The sequence below is a fragment of the Choloepus didactylus genome, chromosome 6 (genome assembly GCF_015220235.1).
Source record: "Choloepus didactylus isolate mChoDid1 chromosome 6, mChoDid1.pri, whole genome shotgun sequence".
Lineage (NCBI taxonomy): Eukaryota > Metazoa > Chordata > Mammalia > Pilosa > Megalonychidae > Choloepus > Choloepus didactylus.
In genome coordinates, this window is record NC_051312.1 from 133284604 (window position 1) to 133309289 (window position 24686).

At 37.9% G+C, this 24686-nt stretch overlaps 1 protein-coding gene across 19 annotated transcripts in view; it reads left to right on the plus strand.

Moving 5' to 3' along the window:
- Positions 1 to 18: 18 nt before the first annotated feature.
- The window catches only part of RNF214 (ring finger protein 214), a 58489-nt gene continuing 33821 nt past the window's right edge, over positions 19 to 24686 (plus strand). For 12 of the 19 annotated variants that reach the window (XR_005217579.1, XR_005217581.1, XR_005217576.1 and 9 more), the window contains exons 1-6: positions 22 to 575; positions 2126 to 2241; positions 4281 to 4791; positions 5493 to 5552; positions 10024 to 10164; positions 12601 to 12740. Coding sequence is in view for 10 of the 19 variants with exons in the window: in XM_037841567.1 (XP_037697495.1) it covers positions 2132 to 2241; positions 4281 to 4791; positions 5493 to 5552; positions 10024 to 10164; positions 12601 to 12740 (962 nt within the window). In the remaining 9 variants the exon portion in view is untranslated. Of the gene's footprint in view, positions 576 to 2099; positions 2242 to 4280; positions 4792 to 5492; positions 5553 to 10023; positions 10165 to 12600; positions 12741 to 24686 lie in introns of all 19 variants that reach the window. The other 7 variants (XM_037841573.1, XM_037841568.1, XM_037841574.1 and 4 more) reach the window with 7 other exon arrangements.

A 24686-nucleotide genomic window follows, 5' to 3' on the forward strand; every position in this document is an offset into this window, starting at 1 on the left:
CTGCTGGCCAAGCCTGACCCGCCGTGAGTAACCGGAGACAGAGGGGCCGGTTCCTTGGGCATCCTCTCCTTAGAGAGGAGTGCGCGGTTCTGGGGGCCTTTCCCCGCGCGGCTCCACTGCCCGACTTCTCCCAGCATTTTCCAGAGGGTCTCGCTCCAGCGGGTTCTTCTCCCTCATGGCGTTCTCTGAAAAGAACATCTCGCTTCCGATTTTTAAAAACCTCTTGTCCTTCTTCTCCCTCTGACCCAACCCTCCCTGGAACCGTCCTAGAGGGGTTTCTCCCTCTACCAGGATTCCTTCTTTCTCGCGGGCGGATCTCCTTTCTTCTTGCGCCCTGGAGAGCCCATTTCATCTTAGGGATCTTCAGTGGCGTCCCTGTACCATCGACGGTCCCAGCTCTCGCCGCCAGAGGGCGCCGTCGGGGGCGGCGCGGCGCCGCTGCGGCCTCTCCTGTCCTGGCCCGGGCCTCGCCCCCTCCGCTCGTGCCGCCGGAAGTGGGAGGTGTTGCGCGCGGGCCGGCGCTCGACCCCTCCCCCCGTGGCTCGGCCGCCCCCTCCCCCGCTCCGCCCGCTCAGGTGCGTCCCGTCCCTCCCCCACTTTTTTCCCCCGGGGCTCGCGGCGCGGGAGGTGTGTGCGGGGTGGGCTCGCGGGGAGGGGGGCTGTGAGGGGCAGGGTCTGCAGCGGGGGGCGTGGAGGGTGCTGTGAGGATGGGGGCGGGGGTCCTGGCCTGCCAGTGGGACGTGGGTTGGAAATGGGGTTGAGGGACCGAGCGGAAAGTGTGAAGGGGATGCGGGCCGGAGGAAGCGGCCCGTCTAGCGGTCCCCTGTTGAGGGTGGCCATGGCCACCCAGCGCTCTGCCCCCCATTGTCCTCTTTCCGTCCTCTCCCGAAGACCCGCCGTTCCCGGCGTCGCCGCGTCGCTGGTGGTCGCCGCCGGATTGCGGTGCGGGGACCCCTTTGACGTACTCTACTCTCTACCCCTCGCTGCAGTGTCCTGCCAGATGTCTCTCCCCGTCCCCCCTGCCCCCCCACCCCGGGCTCTTCAGCCACGGAGTGGGATGTATGACCAATGTCTTGTTTTGTTTACGGGCGGCTGAGGACCTTCCGTCCCTGAGCCCTTTTGAAGGCAAGATATTTGTGGCGGAGGGAGCCATACTGACGATTCGGGGCCCATTTTCTCTCAGGAGCTTTGTATAATGAGGGAAACGGAGGCACAGAGGGCCTCTGCCTGGTGACTGCAGTGTTGATACGGCCCAGTCTCCAGACCTGCCCTGTGCGCACTTAAGGTGATGCCATTAAAATAAAAACCAAAATTTAAACTAACGCCCCCACTCCCAGGGATATTCTTTTTTTTCCTTTCTCCTCACCACAGAGACCCATGAATTTGTTCTGCAGCTTTATGGGTGTCCTTTTGATCTCAGAAATGCATTTTTCTGGGCTCCCTTGCTTTTGTTACTATGGTTTTCAACTTCTCATTTTCCTGCTAGAGTAACCAAGATTCTCAGACTTTTTTGTACCTCTCTAGTAACTCAGAAGAGTCACTTTGCTCAGTCAGTGGTTATCAAACTTTTCCCATCCGTGGGGAGCATGCTGACAGGGTGGGAGAAGATACTTGGGTTGTCCAAAATAGTACTGCTTGTTCTCTTGCCCACAAAACTCCTTCAAAAACCCTCACATACGTTAATGGAAACTGCTTTTAATGGAACAGCCATAAAGTGATTTAAAAACATGAGATATTACTGATACTAGGCTCAAAGTATATCTTTTCTTTTTATGAATGATACTAGACAAGGCAGGTATGTGGATCATTTGGATGATTCTCAGACCATGGTCCACTATTTTAAATGGCTGCATTTCAAAATTGAAAATAAAGTCTTTGCACAGAGCCCTAGTTATTTATGTAAATGTGGTAACTCTTGAGGATTGATGTTTGCTGGAACTTATGGCAGTGGCTTCTTTAATACCCTATTATGGAATATTCCCCAAGTATTTTGTCCTGAAGCCTAAGATTTTCTTTGTGCTTCTTTCCTAGAACAATTCTGTTGTGTGGACATTCTGAGGGGGATAGATACATTTGTTTTAATATTTTGAAACTTGTAGGCTGTAATTTATTTCTGAATGTACAGAGTGTGATGGCGGCGCCTGAGGTAGCTGGTGGTGTGGCCAGTGCTCCCAGTCCTCCAGAATCCTCTCCTAGTTTATGTGCTTCCAAATCAGATGAAGGTCTCCCAGATGGTCTAAGGTAATGTGTCGATTCTTGACTGGGAAGATTCATTTGGGCAAAGGGCTTTCAAGGTGGGCTTCTTATGGAAACTAGCTGGACTTTCCTCCTTTTGACTCCAGTGGCCCTGCAGTAGTAGGGACTGTGTCTCATCTATCTTTGTATTTCTAGTATCTAGCATAGCGTCTGACAGTCAGTAGGCATGCTAAATGTTTGTTGAATAAATATATTAGAATGCAGGGGGGCCAAACTCATCCAAAAGTGTAAATATTTCCCCACTCTATCCCACATGGACTACATGATACATATGTGCTTACATATCATACCTGTATGTATGTATGGCATTCTACGTTATATGTCTCTATCTATATAAATATTATTAACATGGCTTACTGCTTCATGCATTTATTTTGCCTCTCATCTAAACTCTTGAGGGCAGGAATTATGATTGATTCAGTCTTGCATCTTACAGTGGCTAGCAAATTATTTTGTACCATTTTGAACTAAATTGACCATATATTCAACCTCAACTCTTTTCTAGATTACCTAGGACCTAGTATAATATATATAGTATTATACTAACAGCTTGATGTGTACTAACACATTTAATTCCCACAATTAATCCCAGGAGGTAGAAGTATTATCCTCATTTTACAGATGAAAAAACTGACACACAGAGAGGTTAATAACTTGCCCAAGGTTACCTGGCTTTAAGGGAGTCAGAGTTTGAACCCAGGCTTGTCTACCTCCAGAGAACTTAGTAAATATTTGTTTAAATGAAGAGATGTTTGTTAGAGAATGGGTAGTGGGGAAAAATGTTAAGCAAGCCTAACCATAAACAAGCAAAAACAACATCTTCCTGCCTTTATTCATTTTATTTAAACCCCCACATACTACTAGTAATAATAATAGCAGCAAAGGTTTTTTGAGAATTTACTATGTGCCATACATTGTTTACTAAGGACTTTATATGCATTATATCATGTAATTGTCGTGACAATCCTACTAGGCAGGTAATACTATTTCTCTTTTACAAGTAAAGTGAAGTAACTTGCCCAGTGTCAGTTGGTAGATGGTAGATTCAACCCAGGAACTGTATATATCTGAATTTAAAATTAAATCCTCTCCCTCCCAAATATAACTTCCAGAAAAAAAATCAGCTTGCATTATTTATGAAGATTTTTATATCAAGAGATGCTCTCTCAATTGTTTTATTTTGAACAAGTACTATTGAGGAATGATACATTACCCAAAGCCTTAGATAGTGCTAGTTTTTTGGAGTTATTTAAGGAGTTTGCTCAACAGAGTCAATTTAAAAAAAAAAAAAGGCAAAGACATGTAACATGGATTTAGTGGTTATTCCTGGGTGCAAGACCTTAACAATTGTGAATGTTGGATGTCTGGTTTTCAATAAATAAAGCCAGTGACCAGTATCTAATGGAGATTAGGAACTTTATGACTTCTACAGAGTTGTGAATTTTGGATGTCTTTTGAAGAGCTCTTTAAAAAGCAGCATGTTAATGACTGTGACAGTCAGTTTTGGATTCAAAATTGTCTGTATTTCAGACAACTTGAAGTGAAGCTGCTATGCTCTGGAAAACTTGAAGAATCTAAAAAGTGGCTCTGGTTAAAGATGAGTCTGAATGAAAATTATTTTTGTGAAACAGAGTGGAATAAAAACAGTATTTCAAAGTTAATATTTTTTATTAAATATGTATAACTAAATTAAATATTTTAATTAGCATTAGGTTATTTAATCTACATCTTTAAATTTTTTTCTATCTTGAGACGTTTTTATATTGGGTCATTTACTGTAGTCTGTGTCCAGAATCCAGGTTCTTAACCACGAAACTATACTACCTGCATGTAGGATAAAAATAAACAAACAAGTCACTGGATAGAAAATAAGTTCTTTTTCATTTGGGTAATTTGGACTGTTTATGTTGTCTGCTTTTGTTTTTCTAGTGGTTACGTTAAAAGTATGATTACATTTAATCCTCTTTAAGTTCTTTTCAAAGATTGAGTGAAGAGAGAAACTTTCGATCTTATGTTTTTGATAGCCCCAAAGACCCTGTCGAGAAGCACAAGAACTTGCCTCAGTCAAGTGTAAGTAGCCAAACGCTAACCAAGGAGAATAACAGAAATGTCCATTTGGAACACCCAGAGCAGAATCCTGGGTCATCAGCAGGTGACACTTCAGCAGCGCACCGGGCAGTTTTAGGAGAAAACTTGATAGATACGGCCCTTTGTCTTTCTGGCAGTGGGTCTCAGTCTGACTTGAAGGACTTGGCCAGCACAGCAGGAGAGGAGGGGGATACGCACCTGCAGGAGAGCCTCCATCCAGTCACTCGGTCTCTTAAGGCAGGGTGCCCTACAAAGCAGCTTGTCTCCGGGAGTTGTTCTGAAGAGACAGTCCCACAAGCCTCCATCCTAAAGGAAGGTATCAGGGACCCAGGCTTGGATTTCCGACCCGTAGTGCCTCCAGCAAATGGGGTTGAAGGAGTCAGAGTGGATCAGGATGATGATCAGGATAGCTCTTCCCTGAAGCTCTCTCAAAACATTGCTGTACAGGTCAAGTATCAAGTTTCTACTTCTAAAATAAAATTGTTTTTGTTTTTGTTTTTTTTGTTTTTGTTTTTTTGTTTTTGTTGTTGTTGAGAATAGGAGACATTTCTTCATATTTGGTGGAGAACCATACTGTCTCTTTTTACTCGCAGCCGTCAAACTATTTTATACAGTGTTATTCAAATGACTTCATTCTAGTATTCAATAAATAAGGCCAGTGGCGAGTATCTAGTCTTAAGGAAACTAAGAGCTTTATGACTCCACACATAATCTCTTTCATTGAGTAATTGGTGAGCACAGGTCATTACATTCATATTTCCAATCTTTGTCCTTGCAGGAGAATCCTTGTTAATTCTCTGATACATCTTATGAAGTATAGTAAATCCTGCCTTCTAGTGACTGGTGTGCTTTGTCATAGGAGGAAGTATGGGCACAATTGGTTATAGGAGGCAAAATTCTTGTCTTGGACTTGAGGCTCTCTCAGTCAGTGGTTGGTTATTTTCTGAGATAAATGATTAATACAATGTTGTTGTCAGTGTCCATTTGTCAGAGCTAAGTTTCTTCCCGTGCTGTGAAGCTGATAAGGGAAAAGAAGAGCAAAAAGTTACCTTCTCAGTTACTTGTTGCAGATTTCTAGGTGGAAGTACTAGAGTATTTCTGCCTCTGTTTTTCAACAATTTTGAATATAATTGTTTCTTCCTTTGTAGACTGACTTTAAGACAGCTGATTCAGAGATAAACACAGATCAAGATATTGAAAAGAATCTGGTAGGTATTTAAATTGTTGTTGAGATGTGAAACCATTAAAGCACAAGATCTAGAGTCATACGTACTGTCTTAGTGGGAAGAGAAGCAGGAATAAGCAGGATTTGTAAAATCCCTGACTTGATCACTTCAGATTTGAGAAGATTACTACTCAACAAATCAGTCAACTGCATTTTTAAAATAGCTTTTATTGTTATAACTTAATTCTGAGATGAGGACAGAACCTCTATAAACTCTTGTTACAGTTTTCTCTTGAGCTATATAAAATAAATCTAAATCCTCTTTTTCTATTAGTTCTACAGCTATTTGAAGGTTGTTGTTGTTGTGTGTGTATGTTTTAATGCCTCTTCCTCTTACCCCTCAAGTGTTAACTTTTCCAGTTGAAGCATCCCCACATGTTTTTGGTGGCATTCTTCTTATCCTCATATGTTTTTCAGTCTTTCCATCATCCTGGTTATTTTCGTGTGAAGGTGTTCTGTTTTATCAGTGTATCTTTTGCAATCTGATCCTGAGACACAAATATAGTAGCCCAGTGGGACTCATTCTTTTTCTCATTTTAGACACTACTTCTATTAGGGCCTTTTAAACTTACATTGACTTATTTTGGCAGTCTTGTCAAATAAACTCCATCAAGTCTTTTTCTCATGTATTATTTAGTTGTGTCTTTCCCATTTTATTCCTAGGTGTTTAAAAAACTTTTGTGGAAAAAACTTCCATTCCTTAAGTGTATGGATATTGAACTGTATATTTTTTAAGAGAAAGGATAATGCTGTGAAAAGCACCCTGGGATCAGCAAGAGGTCTCTAATTGAGTGGAGAGCAGTGTAAAGAGGAAGAGGTCTATAAAATACCATATGACCTGGCCATTCCACTCCCTAGGTATATACCCCAAAGAATTGAAAACAGGAATTCAAACCAATACTTGTATGCCATTGTTCATAGGAGCATTATTCACAATAGTCAAAAGGTAGAAACAACCCAGATGACTTGGTAAACGAAATGCTGTATGTCTACAATGGAATATTACTCACTATAAAAAGGTATGAAGTTCTGATAACATGCTACAACATGGATGAAACTTGAAAACATACTAAGTGAGATGAGCCAGACACAAAAGGACAAATGTTGTATGATTCACTTTTATGAAATATCTAGAATAGGCAAATTCATAGGGACACAGAGTAGATTAGAAGTCACCAGGGTATGGGGAAAGTGAATGGGGAATTACTGTTTAATTGGTATAGAGTTTGGGGTATTGAAAAATGGAAATGTTGGTGGCAGTGGTAGCAAAACATTGCAAATAAAGTTAATGCCACTGAATTGTGCACTTAAAAGTGGCCAAAATGACAACTTTTATGTTCTCTGTATATTACCATAACAGAATTAAAAAATAAAAAGAAAAGAAAAAAAAGCTGCTTATAGCAACCAGATAAGAAAGCAGCTATTTGGTGCCAGTTGAAGAGATTAAGGGGTAAATGGAAAGAAGTTATTAGAGTACATTAACCAGGTGAGGCCCATAGAAGTTTTTTTAAATAGGGAGTAAGCAACACAGGGTTATTTATACAGGTGAGTAGAAAGGCCGTGGAGTAGGGAGAGACCTGATGGAGATGGCTGTGTGAAAACTAAGGTAGAAGAGAACCTCAAAGGAAAGGGGGAGGAAGTCATTTTTTGTTGAGTGCTTGAGTGCATACTCTAAGTACTTTACGTAGAGTACTTATTTTGTCCTTCTCGTTGTCAGCTGTGGTTCTTCTGACTATAGAGAAATTGAAGGGGCCAATTAAGAGGGCCTAAATAAGCTATACTATCATTCTGAAGCAGGGGTAGAAATCTGGCAAACCAGTGGACCAAAAGCGGGCCCAGGGTTGCATTTTATTTGATTATATTCATTTGGATTGTGGTGAGGCCCACACACTTTAATAAAGACAGTGAAATTAGGTAGGTGTTAAGCTTGGTTTTAGTACAAGAGACTCCTTTTTTATTTTCCACCCTTTTCGTGCTTTTATGCTAGTTTTCCTACTACCTGTATTTGAAATTGTGACTCCTGGTCCTGAGGAACCAACTAGCCACTGATGAAACAAAGCAGCTCTTTAGCTTACTAATCTGAGATGAAGCAAATAAAGTAATTTACTGTATGCCTTTATTTATCCTTTCGTATGTTAATAACAGTATGAACCTAAAGACTTCTTTCTGTGATTCTGTTTTTTCCTGTGTTCTGAAGCTGCATCATAGTCAGAGAAGGTACCATAAGGAAGTAAAGAGAAAAAGCTGCATTAAAAAAATTCTCTCATCTACTGGTTTCATCTATTGGCTCTTAACCTCTTTAACTTTTCTTGGGTTAAGACCTTCCTTCAGAATCTTTTGAATATGTTGATTTCTTGCCTCAAAAAAATATAGAAACACACATAACAATTTCAAAGAGTTCAAAGATCCCCTGAGGCCCATATTTAGACCCGAGGCTCAGAATCCCTGTAAAGATGTAATGCTGAGGAATCTGTTTGGGGGAGCCTTGGGCACATTTCAGCTCAAGGACTAAGGACTAGCTTGTCCCAAAGCTAAAGTCCCATCCTCAGAGCCTATTTTTTATTATAATGTGATGAATTTCTTACAGTTTATTTCTGAAATCTTTGCTTTGAAATCAGTTATCTTTTTTTAATTTTTAATTTTTTTGTGAACTTTAATATATATATATATACATAACAGTATATATAAATCAGTACGATTTCATAAGAAGTTAGAAAGCAAATTTCAAAGAATTCATGGGTCACAGTTCCACAACTTCAACCATTTCCATTATTGTAAAATATAGCATACATACAGAAAAGTGTCATCTCTCCATGTACAGCTCAACAAGCAGTTACATAGGTAATTTCAAAAATTGTTATGGGTTACAGTTCCACAGTCTCAGTCCCTTCCCTATGATACAATACAAGATATATATAGAAAGGTGAAGACCTTCAAGGCACAATTCAATGAGCAGCTGTAGAGCAACTTTCAAAGGATGCTATAGGTGACAGTTTCACTATGTCATTTACCTCCCTTCCAGCCATTCCAGCACCCCAGCATCCAAAAAATATATTGTAAAGTTTTAGTATTCATAGACCTTTGTTAAAGCTTATCCTGTTTGTTACTGTCCCTTCCTCTCACTTAATCTCTTTCTCCATCTTCAGGGTTGTCTAGGCAGTGAACAACCTAACTTACTTATATTGAAAGGGGGTGTCAACAGTATGGGGAAGGGGGCTACATCTGATTGTTGATCTTAAAGAGGCTGTTGTCTCTGTGTTTTAGGACTTGTCTGGTATAGGAACACTCACTGGTGGATTTAAGTTTCTGAAAGGTAAAACTTAGTGAGTGAATCTTTTATAGAATCTCATGTAGGGTCCTAGGTGTTTAGGGACTACTTTTGGTAAGGGCATGGCATACTGTGACCATTTGTGATGTCTAGCTGGAGTTTGCATAAGAGAAACCTCCAGGATAGCCTCTTGACTATTTGGGATCTCGCAGCCACTGTGACTTCAGCTTGTTACCTTTCTTTTTGTTATCTTTTCTTGTTTCTGAAAACAGTTATCTTTTAATGAATAAACTCAGTTTAATGCTCTCATTTTAAATTTTCATGGACTACTTTATAGCAAGTGTGTTTTAAATTCATCTTTGGTTAAGTTTTAGTGTCCCCTTTGAAAAGTAACTATTGCTTTTCTTGATTTACTCATATGGGGGAGGCAGAGCTGAACTGTGGTCTTTGGAAGCATTACTTCTAATCCCTTTTTTATGAGAGGTGCTGAGTTTCTTAATCTGAATACCAGGTTCCACATAACTCTTTAGTAGATCCGTCAGTTTTTAGAGCTAATGACCAGTAAGGAATCCTGTTCCTGGATGCATTTTGAGTAGGTGATCTTGCTCTTTGTTTTTGTCCATGCTTTCCTTCTCTCTCTAATGGATGATAAAATGCCTCCTTTGTAGAGCAAGAGTTGGCAAACTTTCTGTGATGAGTCAGAGAATAAATATTTTAGGCTTTGCAGGTCTGTGGCTCTCTTGCAACTACTCCACTCTGCCATTGTTGTGTGAATAGGCAACTTGTAAACCAATAGGTATGTTTAGTGTGTTCCGATACAACTTTATTTGCAAAAACAGGCACTGGGTTGGATTTGGCCTATAGGGCAGAGTTGTTGACTCCTGCCTTAGAGCAGTGTCGTACCATTGAACTTTCTGCAATGATGGAAATGTTCTATATCTATACTTTCCAATATGGCAGCCACCAGTCACATGTGGTTTTGAGCACTTGAAATGTGACTAGGGCTACTAAGGAGCTGGGCTTTTAGTTTTATTTTAATTTAAATTTACATAGCCTCATGTTGCTAGTGGCTACTGTGTTAGACAGGGCAGCTCTAGAGCTTTGTACAGTGCCTTGTACAGGCCCTTGATGAATGTTTCTTGAGATTAAATTGGGAAATAAACTTTTCTACTCTTGTTACCAATAGGATAAAATGATGACAGAAAGGACCTTGTTGAAGGAGCGCTACCAGGAGGTCCTGGACAAGCAAAGGCAAGTGGAGAATCAGCTTCAAGTGCAATTAAAGCAGCTTCAACAAAGGAGAGAAGAAGAAATGAAGAATCACCAGGTATTCTGCTCATATTAAAGTTGTCAATAAGTAAAGCAGCGATCCCTAATCAAACTTTTAATTTTGTTTCTGAATTAGTAGAAATAGAAAAGAAGTATTTATTCTTTTTAATGGTTATCAAAGGATTTCAAAGATAAAAAGAGCCTTTGAGGGCATCTTGTCCAAACTCTTATTCCTGTTTTAGTTTGGAGAGGAAAGGATTATTTATTTAATGTATTTTTTGGACATAATTGGCTCTTTACCTGGAAAAACATTTGATTAGACTCCTAAATCACATTATATTAAAAAATAGAATCCTAGATAGATTAGAAAGCTATATATAAAAGCTAGAAAAAAATTTTTTTTGATTAGAAGAAAATGTAGGGGAACATTTATAAAACCTCAGGTCTCAAGAGATCACTGTTAGCAAGGCGAAAACCCAGAAACTGTTAAGAAAAAGAGTAATCATTTTAATTATGTATAATTAAATTTTTTTGGTATGGCAAATGGTATTTAAAAAGTTGAAAGATTGATGTTGAACCAAGAGAACATATTTGTAGCACATCTGACAAAAGGCTTAATATCTATAACATTCTGAGATTCCTGTAAATTGATGGGAAAGGCAGACAGTCTAAGAAAAACCCAGGGAAGCTTATTGCATTAGTTTCCTATTGCTGTTGTGACAAATTACCCCATGAATTTAGTGACTCAAAATAATGCAAATGTATCAGCTTACAGTTCTGTAGGTCTCAAGTCCAACATGGGGGTCACTGGGCAAAAATCAAGATGTCAGCAGGGCTGCATTCCTTTCTGGAGGCTCTAGGGGAGAATCTGTTTCCTTGCCTTTTCCAATTTATAGGGGCCACCTGTGTTCCTTAACTTGTGGCTCCCTTCCTCGTCTTGAAAGCCAGCAACGTTGTTGACTCTTCTTTTCTAGTCACAATCTTCTGACCATGCCTGAAAGTGTTCTCCACTTTAAGGACCCATGTGATTACATTGGGCCCACCTGGATAATCCAGGATTATCTGCAAACTCCTTTTTGATATGTAAGGTAACATATTCACAGATTCTGGCTATTAAGGCGTGGATACCTTTGGGGGGGTCATAACTTTGCCTGCTATAGTTATAAAGAGTAATTCACAGAAGAGGAAAAGCAAATAGATAATATATGGAAAAAAAGTTCACTGGTATTCATTCAGCGAATATTTTTTGAGGCCTGGTATATGATAAGCATTGTTCTAGGCTCTGGAGATTTAGTGGTGGATAAAACATAATCTGTGCCTTCAAAACACTTACTCTAGTTGGGAGATACAGACAGTAAAAACAGTAAAGAATGGGAGTTAGAAAAAGAAATTATTCCACCCCACTCCCACTCCCTTGGCAAAAAGGAAAAAAGTTGTGAAGGAGGAGAAATGAAAGAAATGAACTCTTTCAGATATTATTGGTAGAAATGTGAATTTTATGACCTTTTTAGACAGTTATTAGGAATTGTCAGTTAAAATCTTAAATATACATTTATATACTTCGGCCTAGCAATATCATTATTAGGTGTCCATTATACAGACTTATAAAAGCTCTTGTATGAAAGCGTAGGCACATAAGGATGTTTATTGCAGTATTGTTTGTAGTTAGAAAAAAAATGAAATCTACCTAATAGACTAACAGAATGGTTGAATAAATTGGATATATCCATGTTATTTAATATTAGGCAGCTAATTTTGAATTAGATCTGTATTTATTGATGTGGAAATTATTCATGTCAAGTGAAAAAAAAACAGGATGCAGAACAATATATATAAAATGACCTCATTAAAAAAAAGCAGAGAAATACATACTTAAGTATACATGTGTTTGTGTTGAAAATGGAGAAAGAAATGAAAGCATAATATAAAACAGTTAGCACTTGATTACCTTATAGGTGGAATTGGTTTGCATTAAGGTGTAACTGTTAAAGTTAAAACTTTTTATTGTTTGACATGTTTGTTACTAGTATATATTACAAGTATATATATTTTAAGTATTAAAGAAGGAAAAAACCCACACGTAATATAGTAGAACACCTTTCAAAACAAGACCAAATTTGGTTGTGTTAACAAACTCCTACCCAGTCTAAGAATGCCTTCCTCAGCCTTCCTGACAGGTGTTCATCCAGCCTTTGTTTGAACACCAGTAATAGAGAGCTTGTTGCTTCACGAGGCAGTATATTTCATTTTGAACAGTTGAGATTGCTAGAAATTCTTTCCCCTGTTGAGTTGAAATTGTCTTTGCTGCAACTTTCTCTCTTAGGTTTGAATAACACTGCCTTTTAGAGTTACTCATAAACCAAATTCCTTCAATTCAATTTGAATTTACTCCAATCAATATGTGAATTTGTATAGTTGAAAGTAACCTTCAGATTAAAAGAACTAACTCATTTCCTTCTCTATTTGTGTGTGGCTCTAATTGTGTGGGACTCAGGAGATATTAAAGGCTATCCAGGATGTGACAATTAAGCGAGAAGAAACAAAGAAGAAGATAGAGAAGGAAAAGAAAGAGTTTTTGCAGAAGGAGCAGGATCTGAAAGCTGAAATTGAGAAACTTTGTGAGAAGGGCAGAAGGTAAATGATGCTGTTAAGAATCAAACCTTGTGTGTATATATGTTTTTAAAGGCCCAGTCCCATTTGTGTTTCTAGCAGCAGATCTTTTCTTTTGAAAATCAAATGCACAAATAAAAATCTTCCAATGACTAGCTTTTTTCAGCACCCTAGTTTAGACTTAATAGACAAAAGTTTCAGAGATTCATTAGTATCTTGACGTTACAGCAGCTAATTGTTGGATTCCAAGAATGATCAAGATTTTGGTATGCTTCTAATACCTATTATGCTTGCTGTATAAAGTAATTTTTTAAAGTTCAGGCTGTGAGAATACTTTGAATGATTATATTTGTGTTATTTAGCACCAAAAGCAAATTTCAAACAGTAACATTGTAAGCTATTTGTGAAAGAACTATTTAGTGGATTTTTGTCTTTTGAGTATTGCAGCAGAGCAAGACAGATATAGAATTTGGGAAAATTCTCCCATTTTTCCAGTTTTCTTATAATGAGCTGTTTGAAAATCAAAATAACTGTGAATGATTTTATTTAGCTTCTATTAAAACCTATATTTATCAAGAAAATCTCAGCTTTTGTCTATGTGAGAGAGAGCTAAATGAAAAGTAGCGAACTGATTTGCTGAATCATTTTTCAAGTCTGAAAGGTAATAACCGGGAAAGCGCAAGAAGAGAAAGACTGTTTGGGAGAGTGCCTCAAGACCAGGCCGTTGTTCTGTTAAGAATTGAGTGATACTGAATAATTAAAAGATGTGGGGTCATTCACCCGTGATGATCCATATGCCAGCAATTAAGAAAAGCATACTAGGTACAGAACACTGTGCCAAGCATTGTTAGTGGTTAAAGCCAGTACCACCACACAACAACATGACCTCTGCCATCGTCTTCGTGGTCTATGCAGGGAAGATAAAACATAAGACGTGTACTCGTAGCAGCTTAGCACCAGATGTCTTAAGGAATGGAAGTTGGGAGAATGAGTCTAACTTTGTTCAGGGCCCTGTCAGAGATTTCCTTTTGATATGCGCTCTTTACTTTCTTTGTATATCTCTGTCTTCTTTTCTGTCTGATTAAGTAGCTACAGGTGGTGATTGATACTGGCAAATTTGCTAGAAAATTGCCACTTGTGGTCTTGAAGATCCAGTTGGGTTTCCTTATTTATGTCGTGAGTACCAGAATGATGCTTTCTCTCATTCTTTCTGTTAAATGTGGGGTTTATGTTTCGAGAAGTGAGGGAAAACATCTTCTGTGCATATTTTGTTCTAGCAGTGCTAGAGTTTACTTAGCATTCCATCATCCATAGGAACTGTGGGCCCAGAGATTTTCATATTTCCTGTTCATAGCTCTTTCATTCATTCATTCAGTCAGCATTTATTGAATATCTGGTATAAGCCAAACACTATGGCTTTTTATGGAGAATAAAAAGTTCTAAAAGAACTTTCTGTTTAATAGGGGATAAAGGTAAATAAACAGAAAATTACAAAGTAACATCATAATACCATAATAATGGTGGTATGAAAGCACATAGAAGAAGCATGTAACCCAGCCTGGGGAGGGGGAGTCAGGGAAGTTCTCCAGAGTATATGATTCCAGAATTGAATCTTAAAAGATAAGGGGGAAAAAAAAACAGATAAGGGGAAACCTGACTACCAAGTGCAATGCCTGATCCTTGATTTGATTCTGGATTTTAAAAAAACAAACAACAGAAAATAAATAAACTTTAAAGGGCATTTTGGAATAATTGGGAAAATTTGAAAATGGACTATATATTAGTTAATGTTTTATCAGTGTTAAATATTTTGGGCATTATTATGGTATTGTATGACTGTATAGAAGAATGTTCTTGTACTTAAGAGCTACTGAAGTACAAAGGGTAGAGTGTCGTGTTGTCTGTAACTTTCAGATTGCTCACAGAGAGAGCTAAAGTAACTGTGGCAAAAAGTGTTAACTGATGAACCTAGATGAAAGGCATATGTTCATAGTAATATTCTCTTAACTTTTCTGTTGACTTGAAACTTAAAAAAAAAGAAAGTTGTGGGTTAAGGAAGGCAGTGGTGGTAGGGAGGAATTAACCAGGCAAAGAATGAAAGAAAAGGTATTCCAGGCAGGTGAGAGAGAATAGCAGCTGAGATATGAGATGGAGAGGGCTGAAGCTAGTGAGGTGGTCAGAGCCAGATCAGAGAAGCCTTCATCCAGTGCATTAAGGAGTGTTTTTTTGTTTGTTTTTTGTTTTCCTTGATAGTGAGAGATACTGAAGGATTTTCAGGGAGGAGAGATCAGGATGAGATTTGCATTTTAAATTGGTCATTCTGGCATTTGGGAATGGATTTGTGTAGCACCAGTTAGGAACCTAAGTTAGAATAATAGTGGCCAGAACTAAAGTACTGTCAGTGGGAATGGAGAGAAGTGAACACATTTGTAAGATGTTAGAGATAGGACTGGTAGGTGTGGGTGGACAGGGAAGAGCTAGGGATAACTCCCATAGTTTTGGTGTGGAAAATTGGGGGAATAATGAGGCTTTTTTTTTTTTTTTTTTAAACCCTTTTTAATTTTTATTATTTTTATTAGTAGGTAAGTTGTAGGTTTATAGAAAAATCATGCAGAAAATACAGACTTCCCATATACCACCCTATTCTTAACACCTTGCATTAGTGTGATATATTTGTTACAATTCATGAAAGAGCATAGTCCATAGCTTAATATAGGGTTCACTGTGTTGTACAGTCCTATGTTTGTTTAAAATTTTTATTCTAGTAATATATATACAACTTAAAATTTCCCCCTTTAAAACACATTCAAATATATAATTCAGTGCTGTTAATTACATTCACAGTGTTTGCTACCATCATCAGGATCCATTACCAAAACTTTACAATCAACCCAAATAGAAACACTGCAATTTAAGTGTTAACTCCCATCCCTACCCCCTCCCTAGCCCCTGGTAACCTGTATTTTAGATTCTAACTCTATGAGTTTGCATATTCTAATTATTTCATATCAGTGAGATTATACAATATTTAGCCTTTTGTGTCTAGCTTATTTCACTCAACATAATGTCTTAAAGGCTCATCCATGTTGTAGCATGTATCAGAACTGCATTCCTTTTTATGGCTGAATAATATTCCATCTTACGTATATACCACATTTTACTTATCCATTCATCGATTGATGGACATTTGGGCTTCCATCTTTTGGCAGTTGTAAATAAGGCTGCTGTGAACATTGGTGTGCAAATATCTGATTGAGTTCCTGCTTTAAATCTTTTGGGTATATACCTACAAGTAGGATTGCCAGGTCATATGGTAATTCTATACTTAACTTTCTGAGGAACCACCAAACTGTTTTCCACAGCGGCTGCAATGCGGCTTTTTTATAAGATGTCTTATCCAGCTTAGTCATCTTACAAGTTTCAACTTGTATTTTACCTCATTTATGAAATCTTCCTTAGCCATTTCTTCCTGAACTGATTTCTCACTTCCCAGAACACCTATACGGCTCTTGTACCCATTTGGCACTTATTTCAGTATTGTACTATATTCTTCATTTTTTCCCACCTTTTGTATGTTTTGACTGGCCATTTATATAGTAAGCCTCTTGAGGATATAGACTAGACTAGACTACACACACACACACACACACTTTTTAAATTTTTTATTCTTTTGTATTCTCTCACAACATTTAGCCCACTGCTATATATCTGGTAATGACTTGGTAAATATTTGTTGACTCACTCAACTGGAAATTAAGAGAATTTCTCTTTTACCTTAAATCCCTTAATCTGTTAAGGGATTTAAATCCTTAGTTTCATTAGATCCCCTAAGTGGAGATAGTAATGCTGCTGTCCCTTTTTTTGTTTCACATTGACATTATATATTATATTATATAAATTTACTTGAAATCTGCTTAGTGCTATATACTGTTTGGAGGTAGTCACTATGTATTTCAATGTAATTACAGTTTTTAAAGAAGACTGAATTGACAAAGATCAAATATCCAATTTAGTCATGTATTTTATTTTTTTCCCCTAGATACTGGGCTACTTTGGCATGGAAGTTGTCTTGTATTTGTGGGGGAACTTTCTGGTTCCCAGCTTGCATCCTTCAGGGTTATTGCTGGCATTAGAAAGATTATTACACTCTCTAGAAAGGTGAGGTTTCCATGTTAGTACCCTTCTAGGGCCAAGTCTCTTTTTAAGTGCCCTGCTTTTATCAGTGACTCATTGGGAACAGCAGCAAGTAGGGCTTTTCCTGAATAAAAGAAGGTGAACTTGTGCTTTACATGTCATCATCAATTGATTTATAGTATCATCAAAGTAGCCTGGGACAGTCATGTGTTTTCTTTTTTTAATTTTTATTAGTAACATATATACAACATTAAATTTCCTGTTTTAACTACACTAGATCAGTACACACACAGTGAACCCTATGTAAATGATGACTGTAGTTAATAGTACAATCACAAAAATGTTCTTTCATGAATTGTAACAAATGTACCACACTAATGCAAGGTGTTAATAATAGGGTGTATTTTCTATATGATTTTTCTATAAACTTACAACTTCTCTAATTAAAAAAAACAAACATAACGTATGTTTTCTGTTATGAATAATTTTTTTTAAAAAGTAGAAAAACTGCAGTATCAAGCAGGATTCTTACTTTTTTAATGCTCTGAGACTGCCTGATAAACTCACAGGATGGAGTGATCGGTAAGTAGCTGATCAAAGGAGTTATTGTTGGAATCACTACTTTGGATGTGATACGTGTCTAGGCTATATTGAAATTGACAGGGTACGTTATTCATTTTAGAAACACATTTGCTATTGTGTTTACTGGTGTGCTTTGATTGCCTAGCAATCAGCAAAAATTAGTATTTCTTAGGTGTGAAGCAGTGAACCAGACTATTGTAATATCCCATATTCTGACCACAGCCTTCAATGCTTCCATCTATCTGTCTCATTACCAATTACTCTACCTTATTGGGTGAACTCACTCTTCTTTCCGCCAGTCTGTCAGAACAATTTCTTTGCTTAACTAGTCTAGACCCATGGTTCATTACTCAAATTACTCTTACCATTATCATCAGTTTTCTTGATGTTTTGTTCCTTTCATTTTTCAGCATTACCTCATTCCTCAGTCAACTCAGTCATCTGATCTCTCCATTCTTATACCTGGGCTACTGAGTGCTGCTAGAGAAAAATCATACAAATGTGTGTCCTGGGGGCCAGAATAAATTTATGACTTCAAAAGTCACCTGGATCCTCTGGGCTCCCTCTCCCACAGACTTTTTTTTTTTTTTTATTAAATTCAGTTTTATTGAAATACATTCACACACCATGCAATCATCCATGATATACAATCCACTGTCCACAGTATGATAACATAGTTATGTGTTCATCACCCCAATCTATCTCTGAACATTTTCCTTACATCAGAAAGAACCAGAACAAGAATAAAAAATAAAAGTGAAAAAAGAACACCCAAATCATCCCCCATCCCACCCCATTTGTCCTTTAGTTTTTATCCCCATTCCTCCATTCATCCATACACTAGCTAAAGGGGGTGTGATCCACAAGGTCTTCACAATCACACTGTCACCCCCTGTAATCCTACATTATTATATAATTGCCTTCAGGAGTCCAGACTGCTGGGTTGGAGTTTGGTAGTTTCAGGTATTTACTTCTAGCTATTCCAATACATTAAAGCCTAAGAGGTGTTATCTATATAGTGCATAAGAATGTCCACCAGAGTGACCTCTCGACTCCATTTGGAATCTCTCAGCCACTGAAACTATTTCGTCTCATTTTGCATCCCCCTTTTGGTCAAGAAGACACTCTCAGTCCCACGATGCCGGGTCCACATTCATCCCCGGGAGTCATACTCTGCGTTGCCAGGGAGATTTACACCCCTGGGAGTCGGGTCCCACGTAGTGGGGAGGGCAGCGAGTTCACCTGTTGAGATGGCTCAGTTAGAGAGAGAGAGGGCCACATGTGAGCAACAAAGAGGTACTCAGGGGGAGACTCTTAGGCACCATTACATACAAGTTTAGACTCTCCTTTGTGGTAATGAGCTTCATAAGGGCAAGTCCCATGCTTGAGTCTCCCACAGACTTTTACCTCTCTTTATAAACTTCTTGTTGCCATCATTTCTCACTTTAATCCATGCACATGATCTTGCCTTTTCATTGATACATATAAAACTGCCCTCAGTTTCCTAACTATCAGCAGATGTATCCATCCTTTCTTCCTGTTATTTTTGTCTGGGTCTAAATTTTCTGCCTGTATGTGAATCCCATGCCCCTTGCTTCTACCATTTCTCCATAGGTGGCACCACTGTCTACTCCAGTGCGTCAGTCAGATAACCCAGAGCCATTCTCTCTCTTAGCCCTCACCACCACATCTATTTTTCCCAAGTCCTGTATATTCTTTATATTTGATCATTCCTTCTTCATTCACTCTGCCACTGTCTTACTTCAGATTCTCGTCAGTTCTCCTGGATTACTGATATAGGGTACCAAATTTTCTTTTTCTCCAGTCTACCTCCCTTCTAATTTTGTTACACTGCGATCATAGAAATCTTTGTATGCTACAGGCCTAACATACAGATCTGATATAGTCATTTCCCTACTTAAAATTCTTCATAGTTCTATGTAGTTTTTAGGATAAATTTTAAACTCTTTAGTATGAAAGGTTCTCAGTTACCTAGTCCTTATTTATGTCCCTACTTATATATCTTACCACTCCCCAACTTGTATCCTTAATGCTGGTTTGTTTATACCTAGCTACTACATGCAGTATCTTGAACTCACTTAAAACTTAGCCTGTATCACCTGCTCTAGAAAACTTCCCCAGGCACTTCTCTTCCCCACCCATTACACACCCTTACCATCTAATTTAGATGAGCCTCCTCTGTGCTCACATAGCATGGTGTATATCCCTCTATCATAGCACTTACTCTCCATGGTTCGTTGTTTACTTCCTCCCCATGATAGAGTTAGCTTCTTGAAGGCAAGTCTTTTGGTTATCTGTTGCTGTGTAAAAACAAACAAACAAAACAAACAAATCATTGTAAAACTCAAGTGTCTTAATAAAATAATAATTTATTCCTCATAATTCTTTGGGTAGATGAGTCTTAGATGGACAGTTCTGCTGGTCCTGTTTGGAGTCATTCATCTGGCTGCAGGCAGATGGTAGCTGGAGTTGGAACGTCTGTGATGGCTTCAATCCCATTTCTGTTGCCTTGATGGGGCACGTGGAAGGCTGGACTCAGCTGGGAATTGAGACCTTTCTTATTTTGTCTCTCCATGTAGACTGAAGGCTACTTCCTCTCCAGGCGGTCTTTCCAGCAGAGTAACCACATTTCTTACATGGTGGCTCAGAGCACCCAAGAGTGCAAAAGCAGAAGCTGCCAGACTTTCTTAAGGTTTAGACTTGGAACTGGCACAGTGCTACTTCTTTAGCATTCTGTTAGTTAAATTAGTCACAGGGCCAACCCAGATTTAGAGTAGGAGGGGAGTACACAGAATGTGACTATCGGGAGACCTGGTTTATTGGGAGGGGTTCATCTTTGGAGATTTGCTACCATAGCGGGTAACACGTGTTATTTTACTTTTTATGCTCAGCATGTTGCACAGTGGCCAGCTATAAAGTTCATAAGAAGTATCATTTAAATATCGGAAATCATGGACGTTATATAAAGAGAGTGTGCATAAAGGCATTTTAGAAATATGCGGGCTGAATTGTGAGGAGAGACAGAGGCTGGGATAGCAACCAGTAAGCTCTTGCAATGTAGTGAGTTTATAAGGATCATTATATGACTAGTGGTGGTGGAATGTAAAGGAAGAAATGGATTCAGGAGGAATTAGTGTCTGGTTATTATAAGGATTAAAAGAGAAGGAGAAGTCAAAGATAACGTCACTATTTTGATCCTGGGTTATTGTGTGCTGCCATGGGCATTAGTTGGGCATGAATTGGGAATTCTACTTCTCAGTTATGAGAGTAAAATAATAAATTTGATGTTATGGGACATTCAGGTTTAAATACTCAGTAGGCAATTGGAGATGGGAGACTTGATTTGGAGTTGACTGTGTAGAGGTGATAGTTAAAATGATAGGAGTGAATTTTCTATGGGGGAAAAGTACCAGAGTAGGGCTCAGTTTTGAACCCTGTGGTATACTTACAGTTCAGTAGTAGAAAGACGAAGGAAAGGCAGAAAGAATAATCTGAGAAAGAAAGGGGAGCAGTTTAGAATGGTGGTAAAGAGTTTCAAAAGGAAGAGGATGGTTAACAGCATCAGAAACTGCAGGGAAATAAATGGTAACCAGGTCTGAACAAATGCTATTGCTAATTATTGAAGATTATGATGCTACTCAGTAACCAACAGATTTTTTGGCAACAGAATTAAATTATCAGATTTCTCCTTTCAGTATTTTATTATGAAAATTTTCAAGCATTCAGAGAAGTCGAAAGCATTGTGCATTTAACACTCACCATCTAAATTCTACAATTAGCATTTTGCAAAATTTGTTTTATCAATACCTTTCTATCTGTCCATCCCTCTATCCATTCATCAGTCCATCTTTTTTTTTTTTAGATACTTAACAGACTATGTTGCAGCAATGTGTACTCTCATACCTAAATACTTCAGCATGCATATTATTAATTAGCATTCAATATTATTTGTGTTCACATTTTTTGAGGTAATAAAATTAACATACAGTTAAATGCACAAATCTTAAGTGTACCATTTGATGAGTTTGGCCAAATGTATATACCTGTGTAATTCAGACCCCATCAAAATATAAAAAATACTACCATAACCCCAGAAGGTTCCCTTATACCCCTCCCCAGTCAGTCCCTCTACCCACTCTTGCAAAGGTAGCATTATTCTGGTTTTTTCACTATAGATTAGTTTTACATGTTTTAGAACTGAACATAAATGGACAGTATGCACTCTTGTGTAAGATCTCTTTCATTCCACATGTTTTTGAGATTCATTAAGGACACTTTTTATAGTTGAATAGTATTCCATTTATTAATATATCACAGTCTGTTGTCTGTATATCATTCTCCTGTTGATGGGAACATAGGCTGTTTCCACTTTGACTATTAGAAACAAAGCTGCCGTGAACATTCAGGTACAAGTCTGTGTGTGAACATATAGTTTTATTTCTCTTGGGTAAATTCCTAGAGGTGGAATTGCTGGGTCATAGAGTAACTATATGTTAGTTTTATAAAAAACTACCACATATACTCCAACAGTGTGTGAGAATTCTGGTTTCTTCACATCCTTTCCATTCAAGTGGTTATGTAGTAGTATTTCATTGTGGTTTTAATTTGCATTTCCCTAATAATTAATGATACTGATCACTTTTTCTATGTGCTTTTTGGCCATTCATTAATCTGTTTTTCTTAAGTGATGAAAATTTTGGTCCTCTTTTTTTTGTTGTTGTTGGGTGTTTGGCTTTTATTTAATTGTATAGAATAAATTCTCTATATATTTAAAGTGTAATTCCTTTGTCAGTTATGTTTTTTGAATATTTTCTCCCAGTCTGTGACTTGGCTATTCATTTTTAAACTGTCTTGATGAACAGAAGTTTTAATTTCAATGATTTTTAATTTTATTAATTTTTTTCTGTTACAGTTACTGCTTTCTGTGCCATATGAAACCTTTGTCTACCTGAAGTAGCAAAGATGCCCTCCTATGGTTTTTTTAGAAGCTTTATTGTTTTAGCTTTTGTGTTTCTCTGTGATCCATCTCAAATTAATTTTTGTGAATTGTGAGAAGTAGGGGTTGAGGTTCTTTTTTTTCCCCATGTTCATATCCAGTTCTAGCTCCATGTGTTGAGAAGACTTTTCTTTTCCCATTGGATTGCTTAGAACCTTTGCCAAAACCCACGTGATGATATGAGTCATTGATATAAATAATGGGTCTGTTTCTGAGTACTATTCTATGGCAGTGATATATTTATGCTAAGCTACACTGTATTGGTTAACGTAGCTTTGTAGTGGGTCTTGAAGTCAGATAATGCAAGGTTTTCTTTTTTCTTTCCCCAGTGTTGCTTTGGATATTCTAGGTCCTTTGTATACATTTTAAAATCAGCTTCTCAGTTTCTACCAAAACAAATCTGGTAGGGATACAATTGCCTTGAATCTATAGATCAGCTTGATAAAAATTTTCTTCTTAATAGTTATCATTCAAACTTAATGGTCAAATATTAAACATTTTCCATAAATATGGTATACCTCTCTTTTTATTCAGTTCTTTAATTTTTCTCAGAAACATTTTATAGTTTTCAGTATACAGATATTGCACATCTTTGTTAAACTTATTACTAAGTATTTTTTTTTTTATTTTGAAATAAATTCAAAGTTATAGGAACAGTTGCGAAAACAATACTAACAGGAACAAGACAGGGATGCCCACTATCACCATTGTTATTCAACATTGTGCTGGAAGTTCTAGCTAGAGCAATTAGGCAAGAAAAAGAAGTAAAAGGCATCCAAATTGGAGAGGAAGAAGTGAAACTTTCACTATTTGCAGATGACATGATTCTATATGTAGGAAATCCAGAAAAATCTACAGCAAAGCTACTAGAACTAGTCAATGAATACAGCAAAGTAGCAGGCTACAAGATCAACACGCAAAAATCTGTAGTGTTCCTATACACAAGTAATGTGCAACAAGAGGAGGAAATCAAGAAAAAAATCCCATTTACAGTAGCAACCAAAAGAATCAAGTATTTAGGAATAAACTTAACCAAGGACACAAAAGACCTTTACATAGAAAACTATAAGAAACTGCTAAAAGAAATTGAACAAGACCTGAAAAAATGGAAGAACATACCATGTTCATGGATTGGAAGACTAAATACAGTTAAGATGGCAGTTTTACCTAAACTGATTTACAGATTCAATGCAATACCAATTCAAATCCCAAAAACTTACTTTACAGAAATAGAAAAACCAATAACCAAATTTATTTGGAAGGGTAAGGTGCCCCGAATAGCCAAAAATATCTTGAGAAAGAGGAATGAAGCAGGAAGTCTCACACTACCTGACTTTGAAGCATATTACAGAGCTACAGTGCTCAAAACAGCATGGTACTGGCATAAGGACAGATATACTGATCAATGGAATCTAATTGAGTGTTCAGAAGTAGACCCTCGCATCTACAGACAACTGATCTTTGATAAGGCAGTTAAGCCAAAGCAACTGGGAAAGAGCAGCCTGTTCAATAAATGGTGTTTGGAGAACTGGATATCCATTTCCAAAAGAATGAAAGAGGATGTCCGTCTCACACCTTATACCAAAATTAACTCAAAGTGGATCAAAGACCTAAACATTAGCACCAAGACTATAAAACTCTTAGAAGAAAATGTAGGGCAATATCTTAAAGATCTTGTGATAGGAGGTGGTTTCTTAGACCTCACACCCAAGGCACGAGCAACCAAAGAACAAATAGACAAATGGGATCTCCTCAAAATTAAACACTTTTGTACATCAAAGGACTTTGTCAGAAAAGTCAAAAGGCAGCCTACACAATGGGAGATGATATTTGGAAACCACATATCAGATAAGGGTTTAATATTCTGAATATATAAAGGAATCCTGCTTCTCAATAACAGAAAGACAAACAATCCAATTAAAAAATGGGCAAAAGACATGAACAGACATTTTTCTGAAGAGGAAATACAAATGGCTCAAAAGCATATGAAAAAATGCTCAACTTCACTGGCTGTTAAGGAAATGCAAATCAAAACCACAATGAGATATCATCTCACACCTACCAGAATGGCCATTATCCAAAAAACAGAAAATGACAAGTGCTGGAGAAGATGTGGAGAAAGAGGCACACTTATTCATTGTTGGTGGGAATGTAGAATGGTGCAGCCACTCTGGAAGACAATATGGAGGTTCCTCAGGAAGCTAAGTATAGATTTGCCATATAACCCAGCTATTCCA